At 38.2% G+C, this 20,670-nt stretch overlaps 1 protein-coding gene and 1 pseudogene across 4 annotated transcripts in view; one reads left to right on the top strand and one right to left on the bottom strand.

Moving 5' to 3' along the window:
* LOC110041741 (uncharacterized) overlaps positions 1-20,670 on the bottom strand; it is a 35,694-nt gene that overhangs the window by 2,250 nt on the left and 12,774 nt on the right. For all 4 annotated transcript variants that reach the window (XM_089289549.1, XM_089289555.1, XM_089289564.1 and 1 more), the window contains exons 8-25: positions 17,632-17,672; positions 17,105-17,185; positions 15,609-15,678; positions 14,196-14,231; positions 13,748-13,824; positions 11,759-11,792; positions 11,013-11,101; positions 9,489-9,687; positions 8,235-8,351; positions 7,079-7,225; positions 6,295-6,430; positions 5,852-5,930; positions 5,123-5,151; positions 4,313-4,329; positions 3,686-3,768; positions 2,929-3,015; positions 2,264-2,352; positions 1,596-1,644 (exon numbers count right to left, since the gene is read on the bottom strand). In XM_089289549.1, the coding sequence (XP_089145675.1) occupies positions 1,596-1,644; positions 2,264-2,352; positions 2,929-3,015; positions 3,686-3,768; positions 4,313-4,329; positions 5,123-5,151; positions 5,852-5,930; positions 6,295-6,430; positions 7,079-7,225; positions 8,235-8,351; positions 9,489-9,687; positions 11,013-11,101; positions 11,759-11,792; positions 13,748-13,824; positions 14,196-14,231; positions 15,609-15,678; positions 17,105-17,185; positions 17,632-17,672 (1,460 nt within the window). The remainder of the gene's footprint in view (positions 1-1,595; positions 1,645-2,263; positions 2,353-2,928; positions 3,016-3,685; positions 3,769-4,312; positions 4,330-5,122; positions 5,152-5,851; positions 5,931-6,294; positions 6,431-7,078; positions 7,226-8,234; positions 8,352-9,488; positions 9,688-11,012; positions 11,102-11,758; positions 11,793-13,747; positions 13,825-14,195; positions 14,232-15,608; positions 15,679-17,104; positions 17,186-17,631; positions 17,673-20,670) is intronic.
* On the top strand, positions 17,777-19,927 carry LOC149118119 (uncharacterized; annotated as a pseudogene).

Here is a 20,670-nt window from a genome sequence, read left to right as displayed (position 1 = left end):
CTTTGATGGTCAGTCGGTCAGTCAGTCAGCCCGTCCATCTATCAATCCATCTGTCGGTCTGTGCATCTGCCTGTCTGTCCGTCTGTTCACCAGTCAGTTAAAAACCTGTTACCCAAACACTAATTAGAAAATAGGCCCCCAAAATTACGCGCGCTGATTAGTTTAAAACTGTGTTTCTATCACGCATCGAAATCGAAAGCGAATAATCTAATTGTTTTAGTATAAATCTACTAGTTGTTCAAAACTTGAATTTAAATTTTATTCAGAGACACTTCGAAAACGCAAAGAAGCGGCCACCAGCGCACACTACTAGGCTACTCACTATCTACTAAACAATTAGGTTGTAAGCTCGAGATTTCTATCGCCCGAGTCAACTATCACGCATAGAAAACGAGAGCGAATAATCTAATTGTTTTGGTGTAAATCTACTAGTCGTTCAAAACTTTATCGCAATCCTCTTCACAGACACTTCGAAAACGCCAAGAAGCGGCCGTCATTTTGTTAGCAAGGGCACACTGCTACCCTACTCACTACCTACTTAACAATTAGATTATGAGCTCGAGATTTCTATGAGGTGATAGTTGATGAGGCCGAAGACCGAATTACCTATCACGACATAGAAATCGAGAGCGAATAATCTAATTGTTTTAGTAGAATTCTAACTTAAATTAAACGCAAATAATGGTTTCCAAATATTTTTCGACGCATTACTGAACTTTACCCTTTCACAAGGTCGCACGTATTGAATTGTCCTTAGTAAATTTGCGGTTGTTTACGCGCGCGCACCAGTTTTTCAATAATTTAGAGTTTTTAAAGTCATGAATCCGTTTATGTCCTTCTTCTAGTCCTCTCAGGAATTTAATTATCCATTTACATCTAAACTTTCTTCCAAAACTTCGGAAAAGCGATAAAAGCGTCGCATTTCGTGGACGACCGACAGCTGCTGCACTCTAATTAACAATTAGACCCGTAACCCGCAAGGGCTACGGGTCAATAGCCCATTCGGCTTCGCCTCATGGGCTATTGACCCGTGGCCCTTGAGAGCGAAGGGTCTAATTGTTTTAGTATCACCCTATTAGTCGGACAGAAAAGGCAGTAATAAAGCTAGTAAATGCAAGTTGAAGAAATATTTATTTTGGAATAAAACGAGAGAAAGCGTCACGCTCGATTGCGCCAATTTCGCTACTCGAGGACTATTACTAATAGTCCTCTAGTAGCGTAGCCAATTAAAATGCAGGATTTGTATTAGTCCACTAGTTGGGTGATACTAATGGCTGATAGTATACGAGTAGCTCAGCCAATCAGATTGCAGCATTTGCAATAGTATACTAGTAGAATTCTACTAACACAGAATAGATCGTGAGCAGCGTAGCCAATCAGAGAACGGCATTCGTGGTAGAACGCTGGTAGATTTATACTAAAACAGAATAGATGGTGAGTAGCGTAGCCAATCAGAGAATTGCATTCGTGATAGAACGCTAGTAGATTTATACGAAAACTCGATAGAAACACTGTACATGTTTTTATTTCTTAACTGTTTAAGCCATGTCTCAAGATACAATTATAAAACGTTTATTACACAAAGGGAACCGTACCACTTTCCCACTGTCTCCAAGCACAAATCTGTTATTGATCCGAGGCATTCTGAAAAATAAAGCAAAAAAGTTAATTCATTAGTTGAAATAACGACTGTATGAAGAAGAAACTAACGTTCTAGTTAGAAGGCAATTGGAGAAGTTATTAAAGAGAAATGAAAATCGGATAAAGCATTCGGAAACAAGAGCTATTCCGCCCTTGCAACAACGACAAGGTCTAAGTTGATTATTTTGTATTGATTTGAATTGCAATAGACCAATTTCGATATGTTAAAATTCAGCCTAAAACAACAGACCTCAGCACGAGGCTCTGGGGAATAACTGCAGAGTTTGTGGGGTTTATTCCCCAGAGACTCGTACTGAGGTCTATTGTGTTAGGCTGAATTTTAATAGATCGAAATTGGTCTATTCCCTACTTCAGAAACGAGGAAAAATCTGGGGCGAGTGTCATCTCCCGCAGTCCCTTGCGGGACCGATTCTGGGGAAAGCTCGTGGCACGTATTTTCCCATAGATTGTTCAATATACTAGACTTCTCACTTTCAGGAGCTCCCACTGGATGCCTATACTCCCTTTGCCAATCGACTCCACTAATCCTTCCTTACCCTAATTCAAAGCAGTCCCTTCCCAAGCTAATCAGACAAATTATACAATACACCAAACGTGTTACCTGAGATGTTTCACATTCCCTTGGAAAAAGAAAGACATGGAGTAGTTATTTTGATCTTTGGAGCTGTTCCGCACAATAAATGCCCCTTCCTGAAGGAGGAAAAAAATGTAAGACTTAACTAAGACATAGAGGAGAATATGCCGGCTTAGCTCTGGTATTTCTCTTGATTCTAATTGCTTGATAGCAAGGCATTTTAGAAATAATTATAGTTGGCACAAAAATCTTTACTATGACCAGTTACGTTACACAGAGGCACCACAGAGGTAACTTAAGTAATAAACTACACAGACTGATGCCAGAAAACATTGAAATTGGTGACGAAGGAGTGCTACCTGGTTTGGCTAATGACAGCACGAGAAGACAAACTGTTTTGTAAATGCGGTACAAAAGGCCATATTCGTATTCCCGGTATTGGACTGGAACTAGCGTGTAACCAAGGCTAATACGGGGAGTCTTTTCAAATGTAAATGACATTGAGCTCTTTTTAAAGATATTTCCCCGCATGAACCTCCATTGCAAGCTAGTTCTAGTCCAATACCGAGAATACAAATATGGTCTATTGCAGCCATATGATGTTTGTTCTATCACACAGCTCAGCAAGTTTAAAACCGAGTGAAGAGAAGTCAGAAAAAATTACATGAAAACAATTTTACATTAAAGCACACCTTGGAGAAAGATTTTAATGCACTTTCAGCTACTTTTTTATCTAAAGGTCCTTGGAACCAAGGAGACTGTTTTAGCGGATCGACAGCCTGAAAAAAATGTAGGAAAAAAAATTAGTTCAAAAACGGTATTATCAACACTTGAGCTCCTCGTCTTATACCAACATTATTTATATACAATCAATGGTGACCATTGAAAATCACTTCCATAGCTTCTCTCTATTGTTAGGAGGTTGAAAGACACCAGAAAGTTCTAAAAAATGGGTCTGTAAATTATCATTATCATCATAAAAACACATTTCTTTAGACAGGCAATCCGTCTTATAGAGGTAAAAACCAAACGCGCCCTTCAAATGCTCGGTTGATGCTACGGGCAAGTTAGCCTACCTGGAAAATTGTGAATGAAACAGAATACGGACGAGTGATAATTAGCGGTGGCAGGTGATTAGCGAGAACCACTTAAACGGCACAAGGAAAACCTTTTTAGAGCTTACGGGCTATACCTCTAGGGCTACTGAACGCCAACATGTATGCAAACCCCAAAGGGTCTCAAAGCACTTGAATAGACCCTCTTCATAAATGGCGACCAACCTCGTTTTTCAGTTGATAATTCAAAAACTCCATAATCTCAAACAATGTTACTGAGGCTAATCTAAATGCATACATAAGAATTTTAAATTAGCAGCCACTTATGATTCAAAGGCTCTATTGCAAAAAGAAAGGTTGCTCTACAAGTAGATATTCAGAACCATTAGCTGACCTTTGGTTCAGGTGGTGCAGGTAGTGGTGATTTATTCATTTTCGTGGCTGGTAATTGCCTCCCAGGTGGGTTAAAATGGTCATCTGAAATTAATATAAAAAGAACATTCTTATCTGGGTTATTATCCAGTGAAGTCTGATAATAGTTTGCTAATTAACTTTTCATAATGTTCCATTTAATGTGGTTTGATATAACACACACTTTCAACTCTCTTCTCGGTGTCTGGATGTCCCCGTGAAACACTGTCTCTCGTGTTTGAGATATTACTTATCAAATCATGATCTGCTCTGGTTGTTTATAGCAGGTTTTCAGTTGCTTGACGTTTAAGAGGTGAAGTTCTTGCAGAATCTCACACGCACTCATGGTTAGCTAGGGTAAATGCATGTTTCCACGCGGGTAATACGCACAACAACACGGGTAATACGCACAACAATAAAACAACAAAACAACAAAACGTTAAAAAATAAAATACTGAAATCATTAAATGTACCGGGTTGATAATTCTTGAACAAATCAAACGTCAGACCAATAAACGTATTCCACAGAACACTCCTAAAAACTGAACTACCATCCTCTACCTACAGGTGACACACACTAATATTGGTTAACTTTTTTTAAATGTCTCACCTTGGTTATCAGAGTCACTGCAAGAATAAATGATTAAAATACAAAATCAGAAAAACATACCATTGCAAATCAATAAAACCCCTTTCAAAATGCAAATTTATTTTTTCATTTCCAAGGGGTGCAAAATAACGGATTAAAGGTCATAATGTTACAAATCCACTTGAAAACACTAAATTTCAGAGGCAGCAGGAAAAAAAATTCTGATGACAAGGACTTCTGTTTGAGATTTTATGGAAACAAGTACAATAACCTTGCACAATAAAAATAGCACAAACACTTTCACTGACATTGTCAAGTCAGCATGTCACTATATCAGAATGAAATTAGTCAATGCAATTTTGCTAATGAAAACCATTGGGTCAGCTTGGAACGACCTTGGAGATTACTTATTTTATTATTTTCTATTTTTTTTTTTTTTTTTTTTTTTTGCACCAGGGAAGTAGGTACATATCAAGAAGGACAGAAAGCACACGATTGTGGTCTACATCGTGCTGACAATGTGATCAGCTCCCAGTTGGCTTGATCGCTCAGTTATTAGAGCATTGCACTGGTACCGCAGAGCGGCAGAGGTCATGGTTTAGGATCTTGTTCAGGCCTGAATTTTTTTTCATGCTTAATTTCACAATTACTTAAGTTGCGTGCATAACTGCGATGGTCAATCATGTCTTCACAACAATATAATGATAAATAAAGGATAATGGCAAGGGGTGGAATAAGACTGCAGACCACTCTAATTCGTGGTTAATACTCTTTAGTCTTTAAATTTAAAAATAAACAATGCAAATCTTAAATTGTTAACTTCAAACAAACCTTAGTCTTGGAGGCTTAAGAGGTGGTGGCTGTAAAAACAAATTAAAACAACAATTCTGGTAAATTATCCATCAACATATGATAAAATATTGTTAGCACCTAATTAACTTCATGGAGCTCACCACCAAAACTCAGACAATAATTTACTTTGCATCAGCTATTTGTTTGGTTCGACCAAATTAAAATTTCCACTGAAACTCTCACAAAGAAAGATCTATATAAATCTGTTTACATGCACATATCTAACGATCAGGTCTTCTGAAGGCTACAAACGCAAGGTTTTATTTGCCATTTCGTAACCACCATAGCTGTGACGACGATAGCCAAACGTTTGGATCCCAAAATGACAAAATGATCTAATATTACAGGTTGTCGATGGGTTTGATCATAAAGCGTGGACACCACTTTGACAAGGTCAGCAACAACATATACAAACAAACAGCTAAGTAAGAGAATAAAATACTAGACTACAGTCTGTTTGCCAACTAACTGCAGTAACAGTTAACTACTAAGCTGGAGCAACTGCTACACAGAACAGTTTTCTTTAATTTGTATAATGTCAGAAAATAATTATTATTGCAAAACAGCAACCTTATTAATTTATGACCTGTCAATCTTATGGGTTTGCATTGCAAAGCTCTGACCACTCAGAGACCCAATCAGCATGGTGCTTTCCATTACGGACCAGTTTGCACACATAAAAGTTAATTCATGCGTTAAGTAACATACCTTAACGCCAGGCCTAGGTGGGGGAGGGGGTGTGTCATCAACTGGAGGAGGAATTGGTCTCCTACCTGGTGGCTGAATCCTGTTAATTAATGTAACCAATCACTTTAAAGAGCAGTATATTTTATAATTTCAAACTTTCACATTAGAGTACAGAACATTTATGGTATCTTGCCCTTTCTACCTGTAGTTTGTTAACATGGTAAAATATCCCACAACTACATTTAACTTCATCATCAATTGTGTTTTCTTTAATTAAAATCTCAGTTCTCTGTACTGACTTCCATACATTTTCTATAATTTATCTTTGGAGAATTTGGACCCGCATCAAGACTTTTATACTTGATACGATCCAGCTCAATATTCTCATGACCTAAACCTTAACATTTGTCAGCAAATGGAAAACAGAACTTACAAATCGATCTGCACTGCTAACAGGTACTCACCTTGGAGAGGAAGTACTTTTAGGAATCTCATTGTTGTTTCTCTCTGATTCTTGTGATGGGGGAGGAATAACTGCAGGTCTTGATCCAGGTGGAGGCAGCCCAGACAACCTTTTTGGTGATGGTGGTTCAGGAGAAACTAGAAAAGGTTATTCAAAAGAAAACATATGTCACCAAAAACCACAGTTACTGTACTAATTCAAAACATCACAATACGTGTAATGTAAGCATCATGCAGGAAACTTGTTCTGCATGAGAACATCGCAAATTCTAGACTTATGGACAGAGAAGTATGCAAAAGCATGCAAAATAGGCTGGTTAAGTAAACATAAAACGTTTTCACAGTAACTTTTCTAAGTAATGTTTCTACATGTATCATGAATGTTAAGAAAATGAAATCCTCACTAAAATAGAAGGTAATTAATTAACCATTCAAACATTCAAAGTCCACACAGAAAAAGCAGTGCTTATAATAAGAAGGGGGACATGCTAGAGATCTGGTTGGTACATTCTGTTGACAGACCCCAGTATAATGTGAGCAGATTTCAAAAATTGCATGACCCTCTAGAGGAAGTTTTTCTGTTCCTCTATTATTGCTCTCTGATGGTTGATGGACCAGGCCTCGGGGAGCCACTCATGTTAAAACTGATTGAAAACACTGGGAAAAGTGTCCACTTCAATGTGCTTCTCTGGTTTTTGAAAGATAAAATGACTACTTAAGAGTGTGTCCTTGGCATTACGCCATAATGATCTAACCCTAATTCTACTGTTAGTATTGCATTCTGACCTGTGTTTGTATCTTTAGGTGTTGGGTAAAGTCTTGATGTTCGGCCAGCGGAACCAGCAGGATTTGGCTTTGGACTGTTATGAGCAGGACCAGCAGTATTTGGTTTTGGGCTGATTTGAGGTTTAGGATTTATTGCAGGTTTGACAGCTGACAGGGCAGAATAAGAAGGCATCACAGGTAGTTCACATGAATGATCAACAGACTGCATTTAGAGAGTATCTTTAAGTAAATGGTATTTAGTTTAAGGAAGGGCCAAATGGAAAACATCTTCTTGAGTTAAGGGGGATTACTGATTATAGTAGCTGTTTTTTAAGCTTAGTTTAAAGAAAACAAAAACCATCTGGGACAAGATGGGTAATAATAATTATTACTCATCTTGTCCCACCAGACATAATTATAAACAATTATTGGATGAGGTTTTTGTGATATCCAGAATAATCAGGTCAAGGTAGGGGTCTTCAGCCGAAGCCAAAGGCTGAGGCTGATAACCCTTACCGAGACCTTGATTATTTTGGATATCACAAAAACTGAATCTAATAATTGTTTTATTACACATTGAACGAAAAAAAATGGAAGTCATGTTTTTGCTTCTTCACTGACGGCACGCAACACAAAGTGTCCGAACTTGACACGATTACCCTTAGAAATCATGCACCACACTCATACATGACATGATTACCCATGACCTTGAGTGTCCTTGACATGATAATTGTATAATCTGCAGCTAGATGACGTCACAGTCGCTGATTTTGATAATTCACTGTATGCTTTCAGCCAATCAGAAAAGAGATAGTGAGTTAAATGTATAATAATTAGAAATCATTGACACACTGAACGAATGGATGGGTTTCAAGGAACTGGCCGTATTTGTATCCCTAATATTAAACAAGAACTTATTAAGCTTTTCCAGTGCATACTAATCTGGAATACAAATTCAAGTACAAATCCAACTTTCCATAGCTGTTTTAATGATATTTTCCCATATGGGTATCTAATGTAATTCAAATTATAGCCACCTTATTATTAGATGTTTACTGTGGCAAATATATTCCTTATGGTCACATTCTTAGGACCAGTGATTAATTGCCTTAGATTACTGTTATTAACTAAAAGTATTTAATATTATTATAAAATATAAAATATAATCAATGATTACCTGGTTTTGGTTTTGGTACTTCTTTAGGCAATGGTGTTTTAGCTTTTTCAACTTGTGGCATTGGAGGTTTCAATCCAAACACACCCCCTGGTTTTCTTGGTGGTGGCCGAGCTGGTGCTACAAGCGAAGACAGTAACAGTGATGCATTACAATAATTATAAAATAGAGCTAATAAAAGAGCAACAGGCTAAGTAAAAGAATGTTTTAGTAGCTTCTTGAATGGTCCAAACACAAATGTGTAACACATTTATTTTCAGTTGGCTACTTTTGACAGCATACCTGTGTCCACCATGTGATATAATGTTATTACAAAATAGGGGTGAATTGGATTCAGAACTTGACTGATTATTGAGGATAATTCAATAACACGATTTTAATACACCTAGTAGACATTTTGCATGCAATACTGTATACCAAATGTGTACTGTATTAAACTTGCAATTCTTGACCTCTCTGTCTCCAAGAACTCAATAGTCTGTTAATCTAATTAATGTACTATACTGCATAACTTATCTCATTCTATTCTGTAATTAATAATTAATAAACAGTTCTACTACATAAATAATTATTAACAAGTACATGTAATATTATCATAAGACTCACTCATAACACAAGCTTTTAAAGATAGAATATTGACAGCAAAACAATTTGTCAATAACAAAAATTGATTTAGTAAATGGTTTCCACCCAGGAGTATCAGTAGTTCGTATTGTGTGATCGTCTGGGTGAGGGTACTTCTGAAAAGAACTGTTGTTGGTGACTGACGTTTCGACAACCTGAGCGGAAGTCATCTTCAGCTCAGTGAATAGTGTGACAAACTTTACGGAAGTCTTTCAGCCAATACCATCATGGCTAAACTGACCAATCACGTTGAATAGACCAGACTTATAACATCATTGCCTGACAAACACTATTCACTTGACTCTGAAGATGACTTCCGCTCAGGTTGTCGAAACGTCACTCACCAACAACAGTTCTTTTCAGAACTACCCTCACCCGGATGATCACACTATACGAACTAAAAATGGCTTTATTAAATAAATACTTATTAAACTTCTGAGATTGAAAATATCTTACTAACCAAGACAGCCATTGGAAATATAGAGCTACACGTATTTAGCCAAAAAGGAATTTCACTGGTCTGTGGAAATTAGGGTGGCTGGTACATGCACCTGGATAGCACACATGTAGATATGTTGAACGAGGAGGATCGTATACAACAAATTCATTAGCTATGAATGCTTGTACACGCACCTGGTTCTTCTGGCACCTCGTACGTTTCTTGTTGATCAGCTTGATCAGGTACTTCATACGTTTCAGAGAATGACTGATCATGTTGTGAATTCCCAGTATCCTGGCCTCCATCATCTGGCACCTCATATGTCTCTTGCTCAGGTTCAACAACTTGCGTTCTACCTGTTTCATCGTCTTCTGGCACCTCATCATAAATTTCCTTCAAAATAGTAATTCAAGGAAAAACAGACCAGTTAATATCGCACGCCATGTTTCAACTGATCCTTCAGGGTTATTAAATTATAAGTAAATCTTTTTTATTCCTCAGAGGTATTAAATGTCACTGAAAGAAGTGTTTGATGTCATGAAAACCATCCCTAATAAGTCATCCACTTTTGCTGTGGGCAATTCTGACAGACAATCAATTTGTCTGGAGCCTGGTCCTTTGTGAAAACCCTGCTCAATAATAATGGCACTACCGAAACTTAGAGCCCATAATCAAGAGAACAGCTTATTTCATACAACACATCTTTATCGAGTTATTCGGATAACAGGCAGATAATTTAACACTACTTGTATCTCTTGTTAGTTAACATTCACTAGGTGTGGTTACATGGGGCACTTTACCGTGGTAAATACATGTAACCACCACCACAGGAAACTGCATTTAGTGAGTGTGACCAACATTTCCTGACAGAGGTAAATTTCCTTTGGTAAATATCCATAGATATCCATGGATACACCAAAAAGATCACATGAAGCACACATGGATGCCACTTAAGGTGGTAAGTTGCCATGATGGTGTTTTGATGCCCAAGGTACAAGAGCTAATCATGATGCTCTGTTCATATACCGCAAAGGAAATCAAAGTAGTTTTTCTTTGCAGGTTTCATTTGCGCCATATTTACTGAAGGAACAACTTCAACATCATAGATACTTGTTGTACAGCATGATCTCGGCAATGCTATGAGTATCATGTGTATTTCAGGTGACCTCTCAACCTGTTTGTTAGATGGGTTACTTAAACAATGACTAAAACCAATAATTTTATCCTTCACAGAAATTTGAATATCGATGCTGAACAGTACAATGAATTTTTTCGTTAACCAAAACCAGCACCCAGGATTAAAGAAGGATCAACCTGGACCATCCAGCTTTGTACTGTATCCTGTATATCACAGTTGTCACCCTAATTTCCACAGTTTCCATGATGAAAGTCCTGCTCACTCTGAAAGTCCGCCAAATTTATTTTTTTTACCTTGGCAAATCACAAATAGTGTGTAACTGGTCGTAAACACAGTATACTAAAACCCAAACTTGAGTGATGCACCCTGGGATGATCTACCATGGCAAATGCCATTTATTGTGGTGTGTGTAACTGCACCTATTATATACAACCATTTCCAAGAAAGGCAAACTTTTGCAGAGCCACTGTCAAATAACCAGCTGTTGTTGCAGTGTTCAGCTCTGCTTTGGTCATGCCAAAAACCTCAAATGATCATTAGTCTTTAGCAGTTCTCAAAACCTGAAATTTCAATCTCAAACCTGCTCCATTGACACTGGTGGGGGCATAGGCTTTTTTCCCTTTAAATTTCCAGGTTTTGGAGGCCGGCCAGGAGGAGGAGGAGGAGGACCTTCCAAAAAAGCAAATAATTTACAGTAAATTAAAAAGTTTGTGGTAACTGTGAGGTTTAATCATAAAAAAATTCTTTAATCTCAAGTTGGGCCTATGTACATGCATTGGTATTGTTTTGATCACACAGCCAAACTGTTATTTTTGTGGTTACACAACAAACTTGTGCATAGTTACAATATTTCACTGAAGCACAAATTTCCTGACCAGTAAATGAACACAAAAAGTTAATCTTATAATGTTTGTGGCTATGGTTTATTACTTAACTGTAAAGACCATGGCAGGGTTGTTGAAAGTCAGTTAACACTGACCCAGGAATAAAAGTTGACCAAAGTATTACTTTTCTTGTCTGAATAAATTTAAAATGTTTTTCATTGCTTATGTTTTCTGTAGTTTGAGATTATTCAAATTCAAAACTGAAGGAAAAGCAATAAGTTTACTATATAAACAGAAACTTAACTGAAATGTTTCAAAACTGAAATAAGAAACCCTCTCACTAATCCTGGGTTACCCTAGTTGAGCTTTGAACAACCTGGTCCAAAAGCTCATATATCTAAACAAAATGTTCCGTAGATTATAAATAAAAGATGGAGTGACAATTCAAAATGCTGCAATTATTTTCAGAGAAAAGGACAATTAACATGCAATCTTATCGTACCTGCTGCAATGTCTTTGTCGACATACTTTGGGGCCTGATGAAAGAATGATCATAATATATATTAAATATATGCAGTTACACACAATTTAATGGAGTTAACAACAAAGAGCGCCTGCATTCCCATAGTGGTCAGCGGTGTTTTGATATACACATGCACCAGGACTCCATGTGCTCCTGGACTAAAAAGTGTGTTGGCAGCCTTCACAGACATAGCATTTGCAGTGAGCGTTTGCATGGGAGCACATTCTCAAGCATTTCCCCTCCCTTCCCTCCCTCTTTCCACTGTACATTCAGTGTGACAGGTGCCTGTCTCCCCTTCCACATGGCAGGGCTCAAAGTTTATTTTTGGCTTTGGGAGCACTTGTGCGACCAGGTGTAAATTTTTATGCACACTGCCAAAATTTTAGGCGCAGAGTTAAAAATTTTAGGCGCACAGCTTCAAATACTTGGAGCACCTACCCCAAAAGAATACTTAACGCTCCAAAAAGAGTGACTCAGGCTTCGTGTTGCAATATGGGCCTATTCTAGCAGTATTGAACACAACAAAAACAAATAAAAGAATCAGGATATTTCACACAAGAGTTAAGCTTAGATATTAACTTCTGAAGTCACTTCGTTGAGTATCCTCACTATCCAGTTGCTTGTTGTTTGCCTCACCTTTCAAATTCTGTGCGCGAAGATTCTTGATTTTTTCATCATCCGGGTATTCGTGAGAACTAGCACAAACTTTGCACATTTGGCCAGCTTTCAAGCCATAGAATTCGTGGACCGTCCCGTTCCAGAAACGCTGGACATTTTTGTGTGTCAGACAAGCGACAACAAAGCTTTCTGTAACTGTTGTTCGCGAAGAACGAGCACATGATTCAATCTTATCCCCAGTTTCCACGCTTTCCGCTGGGACCGCCTGGCACCATGACCTCCATTTGGTGACCAAGAAGCATGTGCTTCATTCCTTCATTTGCATGTGTCAGCGGAGTTGTTTACAACACAGAACGTGGGGAAGAAATGCATGTTCGAGTTCGGAGAATCCACTGGGAAATTAGGCTTAAAGACGACGAATAGAACGCACACCGATGAAAGGAAAATGGTGCAACTTTATTATCTGGTGCCTGGTTGTGTTATATCTATGTTTATATTTATATTTATCAATCTGAGTACATTAGTATGGTCGGGTGAGTAAGCACTAGAGAAGTTGGACTATACTTTGACTTTTAAGGCGCGGTGGTGCAACCACACGTGATTTTTTAGGCGCACAGCCAAAAATCTAGTTGCAAAAGCGACCAGTTGGTCGTTAACTTTGAGCCCTGCATGGGGGCTCATGGCTCGGTTTCCAGGATTTGCCAGCCATGGGAGTGGTCTTCATCCAGGAGCTGGCTGCCAAGCTCCTGGATGTCTCAGCTGGCACCCAACCTCCATTTAGCAATGCAGTTGTTAATCAGGTGACAAAACTTTATAACATGCAGATTTCTACTCATTTGGGAGGCACTGAAGTAGGCTAATGGTTAGTGTGCCAGACTTTGAGTTCCAGCTCTGGCAGGGGCCAATGTGTTGCACTATGCAGCAGGACAATTTACTGTTACATTTCTTCTCTGCACCCAGGAATACTAATGGGCACAAATGGACTGTTGGGAAAACAGGACAGAATGTGGGGTAGTGGTAACCTGTGGGGAACTGGCATCCGATCCAGGGGGAGGTAATAATCCTAACCACTCATGTTACAGAAGGCAGAGTTTAACTACTGAAAGATATGAACTCACTGGGCTTCAAAGGCTTAATTTACCGACACAGTGACTACTTCCATTTGTAACTTAACATATCCCCAGCAAATGTAACTTTTGAGATGGAGTGCACATTATTGGTCATGTATCAGACATAAAATTATATGCACCTTTCCCTTTTACATACATGTAAGCACACTGACCACTATAGGCTACTGTGTCTCTCACTAATAACTCAAGGAAACCAAAGAATATAAAATAGAACTCTTACCCTTGCGTCAAGATATTCTCCCTTGTCAGAATCACATTTTATTATTTTCCTATGCGACATTGGGCGGACTACAATGCCTAAAAAAATGGAATAATAGCAACCAGTCAATTCAATAGTAACCTTAACAGCACAAATCAGACAAAATAAACACCAAATTTATTCATCAAATTTCACAGAATGTTTGTATTGTGAGGATGTGTACCATGTAAGAGAGGGTCAAATGGGTCGAACAACCAATGAGGTCAGTTACATGACCCAAGCAACAATAGAAAAGTTCTGATGATTATGTTGAGGCTTATATGTTTGACCCACAGGAATTCCCTATGGGTACCTTGTATTTAAAATCTATCTGGAAACATGATGAGAAAAGACTAAAATTAATTGTGTGATGGGAGAGCTAATGAACTAACAATGCTACATGTGAAAAAAAATAATAATAATACCCTACCTCCTCCAGAATCATCACTCGGTTGTTCATAAACTTCTGAAAATAAGAAATAAGAAGAAGTCATTGCACATTAGTTAATTTGGGCAAAATATTGGCAATGGTAAAATCAGAGGAACATATCATTAAGTAATAAGACACTGCTCAAAGATCTTTGATCAACAGCCTACATGTATGTTGCAAAATGGAACATTCAGAAGCAAAATAGGATCAAGCAATCAGCGTTAATTCAGTAGTAAAAGAGGACAATTTCAATAACACTCTATTATGACCTGATTTAAACTTGCTTCAACTGACTAAATGCTTTATTTCATGACATTTAAGAAGTTTAAATGTACATTTTATATATTCTTTCATAACATAAAGTAATTCACTGTTTTATTAAGTGACTTGGAATTATATTTATAGAGTCTTATAATAACAAACTCTGAAAAAAAATTTGCGCGTATTTTAACTTTGTGTGTATATATAACTGCAGAGGAAGATTATTTCTATCAGTATTTTATCTGTGTTGTGAAACAAGCAGCCGCTCTCAATCCTTATACTGGAAATTGAAAGGTTGCTAGTTTCAGTAATACTGTGATTAAATTTGCATTTTTAATTTATATCATTAATATTGGTCTATCAGTATACAAATTACTCCAGCCACGACGTACCGGCATGGATAAGCTGTGTTTTGGCTCTATTTTATCATCAATTGGCCTTTCATTATTATCACTGAATTTTCTTTCTAATTTTCTAGTCTTAATCAAGAGTCTACAGTCACAAAGAGAAGGAATCTTAAAGTGAAGAAAACAGACCACATTCCACAGCCTCAATCATTTCTTGAGGCATTAGTATCAAAACATATTGAGTTTCTACAGCTGTTAAGATATAAACCAGTAAAATCATTAAACGGTCAATCCTATTTTCATAAACATAGATCCTTTAGATCACTTCTTCAGCAGATAAAACAAGAAGTCCTTGGCGACATGACCTGTAGCTCAGTGAAGGAAAAACAGTTTTGAAATCCAGTTGCCCAGTGGGCCAGTACATTTCATTTTTCATTAGCTCCCAGTAAAATATCACTTGCCTAATAGGTGTACAATGTTCATGCCTTATCAACTAACAAGGCTTCTGAGGCTAATTTCACTTGCCCACCAGACCACCAAACTTTGATTTTCACAAGCCCAAGAGCAAAATTTACTTGGGGCAAGTAAATAGAAATTAAATTTTAAATAGTTTTAACTTTATGTCGCTAAGCTATATTTTACTGTGTAAATAGTGTCCCCAAAGCTAAATACTATTGACACTTAAATAAAGTCTTACATTCATTTTTCATCTGACCTGTTTTTTTTTCTGCCCTGTAGCTTACCTATAAAATGTCACAAGAATGATGAATACTAATTAAAACACTTTGCTGACACTTTGACCTACCGTCTTCTTCACCATCTGGTGGTTCATCGTATATCTGATCTTCTTCATCTTCAAATGGTGATGGAGTAGTCTGAAAGTCAAATTGTGTGATTAACTTAAATCCCTGCATAATAACACCTTCGTGAAGCTACAATAACCAATCAGGTATACCCAAGAGAATCAATTCTCACACAATTGCCAAAACAGCTAAAAATAACAGCTAAGCCTAGTAACTTACAACATTTTCCTCCTTTGCTTTTTGAGAAAACTGAAACCCGTAGCTACAAAATTTCAACATGACTAGTTAATCCTCGCCATAAACAACTTTCAGTTTTCAACTTTGTCGAAACACAACAAACTGAATATGCCTACTTCAAAAGAATCTCAAAATGGATTTTGAAGTTTTCAACTTGACACAATTTGAACAGAAAAATCTGTCTTGATGTTAATTGCATGTTAATCTGCATTCAAAGTATTGGTCTCACAAAGCCAGTCCAATTCACAGCACAATATCATTTTCCATACTTCTAATATTGTTAAATAAGATATCCTAGACCAATGAGAATGCACTTCCTTATTGAAAGGGAAATAAATACCACAAACGTATATCAAGTTTAACATAACATGACAAGTTAATTTACAATAAGAAATAGAAAAAATTGTAAAACTATAGAGTCATAGAAACATGAGTGGAAGTTTGGGAGAACGAGAAATGGTGCGAGTATTTCAAAAGCCCTTTCGAGTTTTCCCAAAATTCCACTCATGTTATAACTTGATAGAAACATGGAATTGTAACAGGTTTTCTAATCCTTTAAGAAAATTCTGTGACAAAAAAAAAGTTACAACTTGAATGTTTACTCTGAACACCAAAATGTAAATTCTATTTCCATCTGTCAGGCCACCCAGTTAGTAACAAGACTGCAATAATAGAGTTTCCCATGATACAATACTTAATTATCTCTATAAATTGGCCATGATAATAAACAATACAATATGCAACAACTCCCCAGCAAGCTACAACTAAAAACAATAATTTGCTCTTAGGCCCCGCATGTTCTGCTATTTGGATTGTGGCAATTTAAAGAATCTATTTTGGTATGGACTCCATCTAAAGAAAAAAGTGAAGTTCCGGTAGCAGACTGTATGTCACCACTAATTTTTTTGTACCATCAATAGTATTGTCAGTGATACCAACTGAGTCTGCCTCCTGCCAGTTGGGACTTTTAAGCCTGTTGTGTTTATTTGCAATGTTTGTTTCTTCAGTTTAAGTGGCATGCCTGAAAACTTGCTAGTTGTAGCTAAGTGCATCAACCGCTATAAACATTCAACATTCATTCAATCATTCATTCAACTTCAACTTTTGATATTCACACCATACAATTAAAAATATTGTGATGCATCACTGCATTATGTGGTATGTCATTGCCGCAGTAGTGACTTACTAGAGAGTTGAAATATCTATTGCAATAATGTGATATAATTAATTAATATTAAGAATTAAATATTACTGTGCTGACCTTGGTGTGTGGACTTGTGGGAGGACCCATAAAAGCATTTTTTCGAATGGTTCCATTCAAACCTGCTTTTAATTGAGCAACCTATTCAGAAACACACAAAATAAATCATAATTATGATGTAAGTCATTATGAATGAAATGATTACATCGTGTTGTCTACTTGTAAGCAAATTATGATACACAACAACAACACTGCTATAGATCAGAGAGGGTTCTGATTTCACTAATGACAAGTTCAAACACTGAATATCAAGTACATGTAGCCGTAAAATAAAATGTAATTATTAATTAATAAAATATATTTCATACGATGAATTTTAATGTCATACATTATATTACTGACAGTGAAACCCCACAGGCTGGGGCCAGAATAAGACGTCAACGTAAGAGAGCTGCTGTCTTATGCCAGGTTAAAAATGCTGTGTTTACATGTGGCTGGGTCCATTTCTAAATGTCTGCTTTCTGGCATAGTTACTGTATTAATTATTTTGAACAGAGTTCCAACAAGGAGTTGACAAAATATCTTACCAGACCAAGGGGAACACTAGCAACTTCCTTACTTGGTGAACCTGGAGAGATGCAATTGAATGTATGAGTAAATATCATCATGATTATTTGTATAATCTAGGTCAAGAGTAAGAGCTAAGGTTTTCCCTAACTGTTAGGGAAGTAAATGCACATGCAAGTACAGTGGCTTAATGATTAACATGTTGGACTCCACATCAGGAGGCCTGAGTTGAACCTTTGCTATTATCCAATTTGAGTGTTTTGTCATTAGATAAAACTAGTTAATTATTTCCTTCAGCCAAATCTTGTACCCTCCCTCTCACCCAGTGTTACAATATACGCCATTTCTGATGGATTTGATTGACACTTGAATGATTGTGAGATACCGTTATATCTAGGGTCTCGTGGTTAGAGTAAAACGCATTTTCAACCTACACTCAGAAGTGTGTGTGTCCCTCTCTTTACATGGTGTCAGAAGTGTAAAGTACGACAAGCTCTACCTAACCGCCTCCTTAGGCATGAAAGTTGTAGTACCATTAGACAAGTCACAAGCAGGCCGTTCGCCGAAATACTCGATCCGCCTGCAACGTCCGGCACCCCCACACGTGCTCTCACATTCACATCGAATTTCCCAGTACCTGCCCCGATGAATGTCAAGGGTGATCCAGTGAACAACTGGGAATTCTTTAGGCAGCAATGGACAGACTATGAAGTCACCACTGGCCTCGACCAACAGGAGCAGAAGATACGACTTGCCACATTCCGCTCCCTGATGGGTAAAGAATGCTTACAGATTTTTCTTAACCTAAAACTTGACGCTGAACAACAAGGTAACGTCAAAGCATGTATTCAAGCCTTAGAGGCATACTTTAAGCCTAAGAGAAACGTGGTTTACGAGCGATATCAGTTTAACATGTGCACCCAGTTGCCCGAAGAAACCATAGATAGCTTCGTGAACCGATTGTGAAAGACGGCTTCCACTTGTCAGTTTGGAACGCTGACAGAAGAGTTAATTAGAGATCGGCTAGTTATCGGCCTCAAGGATCACTCCACCAAATTACGACTCTTGAAAGAGGAAAGCTTAGATCTAAACAAGGGGCTCAATATCTGCCATTCAAACAAAGCTGCAAGCCAGCAGTTGGAAGCTATGAAGCCAGATGAAAGGAAAGCCACAGAGGAAGTTCGCGTTGTCAAGGATCGCAACGACAAGGATTGTCACAAACATAGAAGCAAGCCACGCGTACCACATAATGGCAAGAAGAAAACTAGAAGCGACAAGAAACAACAAGACGACATGGCCAAACAAAAGAATTATCAGTGCTTTAACTGTGGAAGCAAACAGAGACACAAGCTCGAAAGTTGTACTGCCTTTGGAAAAGTATGCAAAGCATGCAAAAAACAAAACCACTTCGCGTCAGTCTGCAGATCAGTATCACGCACATCGCAAGTTAAACAGATGGAATTGATTTCAGACTCGTCGGAAGCAGAAACGTCGGAAACAGAATCTGATGAATTTTTCTTCAAAGTCGAAGAAGTTTCGTCCGTGCAAGCCAAAGGGAAACAGCTTTTTGCTGCGCTCGAATTTACAGACGCGACTGATTGTTTCAAGACGACCTTGGAATGTCAGCTTGACACAGGAGCAACATGCAATGTGCTATCTCATCGTGATCTGTCAGTCATCAATCAAGATGACAATCCAGCTCTGCAAACAAGCAAAGTGAGGCTCCAATTGTTTAATGGTTCCGTGATGAAACCACTTGGCGAAGTGACACTCAAAGTTCGCCACAAATACAAACAACAGTACACGCTCAAGTTTCAAGTTGTAGAAGGAGAAAGCAAGCTGCTATTGTCTGCAGAAACCTGTGAAACCCTGCGTTTGTTGAAGATAAACTGTGACCCGGCGGCACAAGTCAACACTATTCAAGAAAACAAGCCCAAGCTCACCAAAGAAAAGATTCTCAATGACTTCAAAGACGTTTTTGAAGGCCTCAGTCACATTGGAAAAACAAGCTTCACAGTTGACCTAGACGTCACACCAGAGCATCACGTACCCAGACGAATTACAGTCACGCTACACAAAGAGGTGAAAGCAAAGCTAGAAGAACTAGAGAAGAAAAACATCCTAGTGAAAGAAACAGAACCGACTGATTGGATTAGCAGCATGGTTGTTGTTGCTAAGCCTGGGAAGATCAGAATCTGTCTAGATCCCAAAGATCTCAACAAAGCTGTAAAACGCCCAAAATACCAAATGCCCACTTTGGAGGAAGTACTCCCAAAGCTAAGCAAGGCCAAGGTTTTCACCACCCTAGATGCCTAAGATGGGTTCTATCAGATAAGCTTAGACGAGAAAAGCAGCAAGCTTACCACCTTTTGGACACCCTTGCGCCGGTACAGATACCTCCGCATGCCCTTTGGCGTTAATGCAGCACCCAAAGAGTTTGAATACAAGATACATGAACACCTAAGTGACCTGCAGGGCATGGAAGTCTTACGAGATGACATTCTAGTGATAGGCTCCGGTGATATTTTGGATGAAGCTACCTTAGACCATAACGAGAATTTGCTGAAACTACTGAAACGTGCGCGTGATGTCAACCTAAAGTTTAAAAGCAAGAAGCTGAACCTCAGAAAACCCGAAGTCAAGTACATGGGACATGTCCTCTCCAGTGAAGGCCTCAAACCTGACCCAAACAAAGTGACCGCTGTAAGTGAGATGCCCAAACCTGCCAGCAAACAGCAAGCACTCAGTCTCCTTGGATTCGTCAATTACCTGGCCAAGTTCCTCCAACGGTTGTCAGAGATTGCTCAGCCAATACGTCAACTGACCGTCAAAGATGCTGCAATCCATCTTTAAGAAGTCTCTGCTAGTAGCCCCAAGCAGACTACAGAGAATGCTGTTACGACTTCAACGGTACAACCTTGACGTGCAGTACAAGCCAGGTTCCAAAATGTATGTCGCAGACCACCTGTCAAGAGCCTACCTCAAAGATCAAGGCAACCAGTCTTATGATGAATTCCAGGTGTTTGCTCTAGAACTGGAAGAAATCAACCCATTAGACA

This window comes from Orbicella faveolata, unplaced genomic scaffold, assembly GCF_042242905.1.
Source record: "Orbicella faveolata isolate gen_17 unplaced genomic scaffold, um_ofav_v1 contig_1, whole genome shotgun sequence".
Lineage (NCBI taxonomy): Eukaryota > Metazoa > Cnidaria > Anthozoa > Scleractinia > Merulinidae > Orbicella > Orbicella faveolata.
Note: the sequence above shows the minus strand (reverse complement) of the source record. Positions and strands in the feature narration are given on the sequence as shown.